Here is an 8,008-nt window from a genome sequence, read left to right as displayed (position 1 = left end):
TTTTTGTTCTCGCTTAAAATTGTAGGCAGGCTACTTAGTAGGCCAAACCTCCGGGACCTCTTAACCTGGGGCCCTTGCTGTCATCAGGTCAGCTGGTAGCTGCTATCATCCTCGTTTTTCCTGCCGCCACGGCATCACTATTTTATGAATGACACATGGCGGAGAAACGTAAAAGTGCTGATAACTCCTCTGTATCAAAAAAGAAAGTAAGGCTCTATCTCGAGAGTTACCCCCGGAAGGGTCTCAGCTTTTCTTAGACATGAGTAGGGGGGGCACCAAGGAAAAAAGGTTGGGAACCACTGCAATAGAGATTTTTTTTCTTTAGCAGAAGTCTCTACATTCTTCTTTATATCCAGAGTTGCAAGAGTTTATTCTGTTAAGCCAGAATGTTTCCATCAATCTCCAATTTTGTATTAAATATATCTTTTAATGCATCTTACTGCCACCGTGTTTAAACATGTTTGCTACTGTATAACAAGTTTCCAAGTGTTTAGTGTACCAGATTTTAGAAACCAGCAAGAGCCTCTCTTTCAAGCTTTCTCACGGTTCAGGCTGACTGCTTTAAATAACCTCAGCAAGTTTCCTGTTCAAGACTGAATAGAACAGAGGGGTAGAGAGGGGATTAGGTGGTGGTTAAAAGGTGGGCTTGAGCCCAGTTGCACATCAGTGGGCCGTTGCAGACATATTCATGTAGCAGCTCATCTGTCAAGGTAAGCCCTCTTGTCCATATCACTCAAAGGGAAACACGAATCCTTTAAAACTCCTTTCACAGTACTTACATTCTGATTTAATGTTACGGAATAAGTCTGTGGTTGGTTTTAACAGAAAATTAAGCAAACATGTTTTTACTTTGATAAACCTGGAGGTGCTTGAGGCCTATACGGGGGGAAAAAACGACTCCTCTAGATGATTTGCAGTGACATAGTGGCTTAATATATGGCTGATATTTGACTATTGAACATCTGCTCAGTACTATTTTCAATAGTTTCCTGTGTCACGGAGTAAACAAGCGTATAAATGTGCAGAAATTATACAAGACAGACGCATCATAATCTAATTGTAGTAACATTGTTACAGGTGCTGTGTTTCAGAAATTAAAAGGTCAGAAGGTGGCTTACTGAATGGTGTACAGCAACTAGCCTGCTTTCTTCATGGGGACTGCTCATCTGCTTAGACTGCTACGCTTGTTTACTGGTAATATTGAGCTTTGTCTTTTTGTATGTCTGTTTCTGAGTAACATTTTAAACGTAAAAAGATAACACAATAATAAATATTAGTGTCATCTTAAAAAAAAGGACTAACCATCTACATGTTTGGCCCAGAACTGGAAAAAGTAAAAAGCAGCCTCAGAACCTGCATAATTCTCAAATACAAATGAATACAGCAATTATTTACGCCCTTCATTATTACTAAGATTTTTATTAGAACATTGTTGTAGTACCTTTTTTGGGGGGTGGACCTAATTTTACTACCTAAAGCAAAAAGTAAGTGTGTAACCATGAACATGTACATTGCTTGATAATATGGTAATCAATAAAAAGTATTACCAGCTTTTCCGATATTGTATTGTCACACTTTTTATTACCATTTGTAGCTGATCTTTAAATAAGGGAAACGGGTGATGTATGGTCCTTATATGTTGTAAAATATTCTTAAAAAACACTGACAATCCTTTGGCATGGTTTGTTACAGCATTATTTTAACTTTGTATCTGAGAAGTCATTGTTTATTTTTGTCATGTCAGTCTGGTGGATGTCTATATACTGCAGCAACCTCAGCCTGGTGGTTATTCGACTCTCACAGTAACATCGCTCTGTGCAAAAGCATTTCCGGTTGTGTCACATATTTTATTTCATCATTCGTCACTAAAAGTAGCATCTCAAAACAGAACAACCACAACTAATGTTGTCTTCTATACTACCCCTCTGACTCTTCCATCCTCCTCTCACCCTACGAAGGCATTTCAATGCTTCAGCAGGTGAGAAGCTGGAGCATCGCTGTACCCAAAACAATTACTGCAGTGGAGGGGAGCTGTGTTGTTTTGCCGTGTCAGACACAACCTCATTCTCGGGTCATCTGGTACCAGTACCATAACAGGCATTATCCTGTGGTGTATGACGGGCGTCACCCAACTGCAGTGGAAGACCAGTTCAGAGGACGCACCTCAGTACTGGGTGAAGCTGCAGAGGGCAACTGCACCCTGCTGATTAGTAATGTGAAGCTAGCAGACGACAACCTCAAAGTTTATGTTTGGATCGACCCAGACTCTAAACAAACTCAGAAATTCTATCATCAAACTGTAACTGTCTTTGTTGGTAAGTATTTGTAAACTTGTAAATTTAAATTTAGAAAATCCAAGCCGGAATGCAAAATTTAGCAGTTTCAGGTTACAATTATTAATAGAAATATACCATGCAAGAGTACCTTACTTTTTTTTTAAAGGCCAGTGATTCCCCCAAACTCCTAAAATAGTATTATAGCGTTCACACCACAGCCACACACAGCTAAAGGTGGCTGCTCAACCTAATCTATATTTGAAGATATAGTTAGTTATTATGTTGGTGACTACACCTGAAAGCTACACAGTACTGATCCTAAGTGGTCAATATAAAGGGAAACCCTTACTACCCTTTATTTCACATACATTTCAGTAATATATTACTGTGCATCTACACAATTGCTAATCTAAAAAAACTTAAATATATTTTCCCTATATTTTTTCTATGATCCCTTTGCTTTGACTTTCAGAAAGAAAGTCTCCCATTATCGCCATTCAGAAGCAAATAGTGGATGGGGAAATGTTCCAGGCTAACTGCAGCGTAAAGTACTCCTGCCCCTTCTCACCTCCATCCCTTCATTGGAACACAGGTCTATTTCTAAAAAACTCCACTTCAATGACTCTTAATGACGACGTACAGGACCAATGGTTGTACACAAAGATACTTCATGGACTAGCAACGTATGAAATGCATAACAGCAAAATGTGGTGCTCTGCAGAGTTCAGATCCTTCGCCACAAAAAGTCAACAAATAACACTTAACATTTTATGTAAGTGATACAGTTTACCGGCTCCAACTGCAGTAAATGACAGAATTACATTTACATACTATTTTAATCGTATGTTGTTACTTCCTATATCTATAGATGAACCTGTGACTGTGACCCTGTTATTGGAAAAGGAACCGGTAATGGAGGGCGGCAGCGTCACCTTGGAGTGTGCGGCTAACTGCAACCCACAACCACACACGTACATATGGCTCAGGAGACAGATGGGTCAGACCAACGAAATAACTTCAACTGAGAGAAAAAGGCCCTTCAACAACATAACACGAGATACTTCTCTCTCCTGCATCGCTCACAATGACATTGGCACAGGGAAGTCCGACTGGTTGGATCTGGATGTCCAATGTAAAAAAAAAATACATTTTATTTCCTCTATTGTGCCAGAATTTAATGTAATATTAATTTAACCCTAACCAATCCCTACTCCTCATGCCTAAACCTAACTACATCGACCATTCTAGCAGATCCGATTTAGGATTTACCTAGTCTCGTATTGCCAGACCTTCCTCCACAGTTCGGCGGAAGAGGGTCTGGCTAGTCCACACAGCATTCCGGGATGGGTGAGAAACGTGCTCTGGTTTATTGGTATGTCTTTAAACCAGTCACAATCCTCATGGGCGGTGCTAAGCGCCAGACAGAGCCCCGGTGGTCCTGCCAAATAGCCTCGGAAAGGAACTCGTTTTGGTGGAACATGCGTTCCACTTCCGGGATTGCTTTGTTGCCGTCGGAAATTCCACCAGATTTCACTCTTTTCAACCGGATGTCCGTTACCTTCCGTTTTGTTTGTGTTGGAATTTTAAACTCTGGTGGATTTATGAGGACTATGGTTAACTGCTCCTCAGATCTCTGCGGGATAAATCCAGACAGTTACCTAGACTATCTGTCCAATCTGAGTTTTCTGTTGCACGACTAAAACAACTTTTGTACGTACACATTTTCCACCAAAACAAGGTCCTTTCCGAGGCTATTTTGCAGCGGCATCATGGCTTTTCCCGGTGCTTAGCGCCGCCCAAGACAATTGTGATTGGTTTAAAGAAATTCCAATAAACCACAGCACGTTTTTCTCCCATCCCTGGAATGCTATGTGGATTAGCCAGACCCTCCTCTGCGACAACCTGGCACTACGTAGCTGGTTTAGCTAAAAGCAGTAACGTTATCCAGTCTTTTATCTTTTGTATAATATCCTCATAAATTAACACAGTTTATGTTTGAATAAACAGACAGGGTGACGCTGTGAATTTACTTTGTGTGGTTTAGCTGGTCTCAAAATAATCCAGCATTCCAGGCCCTTAGTTTGGCGGAGGAGTTAGCCACTTTAGCTGGTTAGCACGTTGGCTTCCATCGGACTGATCTGAAACCCGACCGATTAACCCATAACCTCACTTGTTGCACTTCCCTTAGCTCCAGCGGTTTCCTAAAGTGCTCTTCGTCTGGCCTACTTACTGCGGGTGTAGACTTTGGTACACAAGAAGCGATACATTTTTTATTTTTAGGTTGCTTTATTTAAGTGCCTGGTGTGGTGGTTTGGTTTATACCCCCGGAATGGACCAAATATGGCAACGTGGCTTTCTGCACCAACAGAAAGCCTTCCGCACAAACATGACAAACATGAATTTTGAGAAGTCTTTTCTTCCTCAATGATTTATTTAGCCTACCAATAAATACTGTGTGTTAATAACAGCAAATACACAGTTCATGTTTATCATTTAAGAAATTATTTTGCTGCAGCCACTGACAAACCTCATAGTCTACCAAACACAACTGTTGTTGGTATAAACCGATTTTGCAAAAAATACAACTGTGGCTACCAGGGAGTAGGCTTTCTGATTTAATTAATTCTACTAATATTTAAGTAGGTTCACAATCTCTCAAGATAATGTCAAGAACATCAAACTGCAATGATAATGTGAAGAAATTAGTGTAAACTGTGGAGGATGAGGAGGATAGAAAAATCAATTGTGTGCAATAAATTAGTATAGGCTACATAATAAATATTTATTTATTTATGTATACAATTAGACAGAGTTTAAACTATTTTTAAACATTATTTAATTGCCAATTTATCTTTATTATATGTAGCACAGAGAGAACATGGGGAGACAGAAAGGGTTGACCTGCAATAAAGGGTCCCCAGCAGTGTTCAATTGATGTTTTGTGTTGTGTATTTTAGACCAGTAGGCCACCACGATGCCCTAAAGATATCTAATCGAAACAATTATCCAGCCATTGTTGCTCCTTGCATAAAAAACATGTACCTATAAAATGTTATCATAGCATAACAGTGTTTAGTATAACGACAATTTGTCTTAAGATTTTTGAAAATCATTCAAATAAATCCAAGATGTCAGAAAGGTTTGATTACTTGTTAAATAACATTTTCGTTCCATCTCTATAGATGCCCCAGTAATCCTACCTGAGTCCTTCTGCCACCTGACAGGAGGAGTTCTGAAGTGTGTCTGCCAGGCTGAGGCGTCCCCTAATGCCTCTATATACTGGACCATTGATGGAAATGAACCTCTTCCATCCTCCTTCAGCATTGTTTCCACAAATAAAAAAAATGTAGTGTCTGGAATAATAAGGGGGCCAGGTCAAAGCCAATCTAACATATCTTGCAGAGCCACAAACGCCCTGGGCAGCGACACCATACAGCTGTCTGCACACTTACAAACATGTAAGTTACTTTACACTCTGGGTGATAATTTATTTTTCCAAACTGCACCCAAAAGCATATCAAGAGTGTTTTGTGTATCACATTTACAATGCTAATTAAGCTTTTTTCCATTTACAGCCTCTTTGTATATGTGGTTGTCAGCTTTATTGCTCCTGGGAATTGGTTTGCTGTTTGGATGTGCGTTGTTCATTTACAGAAAATATTCTAGAAACAGGTTGGTAGACTCTACTCTTTGTCATACATAATGACTGCACTGCTAATATTAATCTTTTAATTGTTATATCCCAAAGATCGCCACCGGACTTTTTGTGCAACACTGATATCCTTTTAAGGTATGAAACTGGAATATAGTGCTTATAGTTGACAATGATTTATTTCAAATTCTCTGAATTCAAATCAAATTTTTTTACATCTTTTTTTAAGGCCACAACATGTAACAGACAACGTCCAACCAGAACAAATATGCAGCAGTCCTCATAGGTAAATACAACAATTTTATTATAAATATCTGCACACATGTTTGTTTTTATGTTGATATGATGTTGAGTATGTAGTGAGAAAACTGAAAAAGGCTGCTATTTAAGACAGGTGAGTAGCTTATTTTGTTTTTATTTATTTTATTCTCGCAGGCATTCGTTTAATTACAGTGTGTGTGTGTGTGTGTGTGTGTGTGTGTGTGTGTGTGTGTGTGTGTGTGTGAGAGAGAGAGAGAGAGAGAGAGAAATGGTATGGTTGCACTGTCTTGCTTGTTTTTGTTGATTGTCTTATTGTGTATTATTATTTCCATTCATGCTTTGTTTTAATCTATATGCAGTATTTTTTATATATATTTTTATGTGAAACACTTTGGGTTCACATGTAATGAAAGGTGCTATATAAATGAAAGTGCCATTGACATCTAAGGTTTTAAACCTACAAAAGTCAAAGACACGTTTTTGGCCATGTATTTATGTGCAGAAGATGAAATAAGATTCCATGTGACTAAATTAAAGGAGATATTAAGAGCATCTAATTGGTTCTCTGCCAATTTCCCCAACTCTCTCTCTCTCTCTCTCTCTCTCTCTCTCTCTCTCTCTCTCTCTCTCTCTAGATCACAAGATTTGGATGCACAATCAAGCCCGTGCAGACCTGAGAGTAACTCTGAGGTGGACAGACTTTCCTGTGTTTATGACAATGATTTTGTGGCAAAAATGAGCCGACCAACCACAGCTCAACAGCACCAGGAAAATGCAACAGCTGCCCAAAGAGAAGACGGAATACAGCCACAGGCAAAGGTGCAGTAAATGTAACCGATGGGGAAAACAAGTATGCAGTGGTTCACAATAGGCATAGACGTCGACACATAGAACCAAATTCCTGCAATTAAAATGTTTATTTTTATTGATATTTTTAATTGATTTACTTTGTTTTGTCTCTACACATTTAGCGTAGTTTATTTTTAAGTCACACGTATGAGTTTTTTTCTCTGCTGTTGCTTATGTTGCTCAAGCATTGAGGAATGATTAAACTATTCTTTTGGCTTCCCACACAGAGTGTAGATTGCAGCACAGATGTCTATCTAAACTGCTGGCCAGAGGGCAACTGCTGCTGCTGCTCTTACAATACTATCCCAACTTCCTTGCTGTGTTTTTTTTTTTTTTTTAACTCTAGAAATATTGCAGTTTAAATGTCAGGCTTTTGTACTTTGATTCAATAAACAAACAAACCAATCAGGTCAGCTGTTTATGGTCTGTTCCCACACTTGTAGTTTTGGAGGATCAGGCTCTTCCAGCCAACCAGCTGAGAGCAATTATTTACAGTTACAGACCCTCCATGGCTTCCCCCTGCTGGGTATATGGCAACCAATAGGCCCCCACAGGCACAGCTTATGACAAGGAAAACTTCTTTCAGAATACAAGCTCACCTCCCCACCTCTGTCTGCTGTTAAAGGACCAGTTTAGATTCAAATAGGTCAAAAACGATTCCCATTCTGAACTGTAAATAGTCAACATAGTCACACCTTTATGTATACTTGCAACAGCCTTTAACCAAATGTTGTTGATGAAAGTATCTGTTTGCATTGCATAAAAATTGAATTGATGCTAAATTTATATACTGCAGTTTCCTTTCATACAGTTTTGCCAGCATGGCTAGATGTCTAGATATTCACATTTTACCATATCATTCATACTGACTTGAGTTTGGCAAAAACTTGAATTACATACACATTAGTGCCTGTGACAGTTTTAAACATAAAGGTCTCCATGTTTATTTCCTGCTGCAATGATAATTGAT

At 39.0% G+C, this 8,008-nt stretch overlaps 1 protein-coding gene across 1 annotated transcript; it reads left to right on the top strand.

Annotated features, from left to right (window-relative positions):
- Positions 1-292: 292 nt before the first annotated feature.
- LOC120561547 (myelin-associated glycoprotein-like) lies at positions 293-7,649 on the top strand. The gene is made up of 11 exons (XM_039804676.1): positions 293-710; positions 1,078-1,194; positions 1,959-2,315; positions 2,749-3,048; positions 3,145-3,408; positions 5,459-5,734; positions 5,852-5,948; positions 6,025-6,066; positions 6,158-6,214; positions 6,825-7,008; positions 7,266-7,649. The coding sequence occupies exons 2-11, from the start codon at positions 1,152-1,154 to the stop codon at positions 7,398-7,400; spliced, it is 1,755 nt and encodes a 584-aa protein (XP_039660610.1). The 5' UTR covers positions 293-710; positions 1,078-1,151; the 3' UTR covers positions 7,401-7,649.
- The last annotated feature ends 359 nt before the right edge of the window (positions 7,650-8,008 follow it).

The sequence above is a fragment of the Perca fluviatilis genome, chromosome 7 (genome assembly GCF_010015445.1).
Source record: "Perca fluviatilis chromosome 7, GENO_Pfluv_1.0, whole genome shotgun sequence".
Lineage (NCBI taxonomy): Eukaryota > Metazoa > Chordata > Actinopteri > Perciformes > Percidae > Perca > Perca fluviatilis.
Note: the sequence above shows the minus strand (reverse complement) of the source record. Positions and strands in the feature narration are given on the sequence as shown.

What these genes read in the sequence shown, in the direction of transcription:
- LOC120561547 (XM_039804676.1), top strand. Translation starts at nt 1,152, where the DNA reads ATGGGGACTGCTCATCTGCTTAGACTGCTACGCTTGTTTACTG. An exon ending in AACTGTAACTGTCTTTGTTG is followed by an intron (nt 2,316 to 2,748) that starts GTAAGTATTTGT and finishes TTTGACTTTCAG; the next exon opens with AAAGAAAGTCTCCCATTATC. An exon ending in GTTGGATCTGGATGTCCAAT is followed by an intron (nt 3,409 to 5,458) that starts GTAAAAAAAAAA and finishes CCATCTCTATAG; the next exon opens with ATGCCCCAGTAATCCTACCT.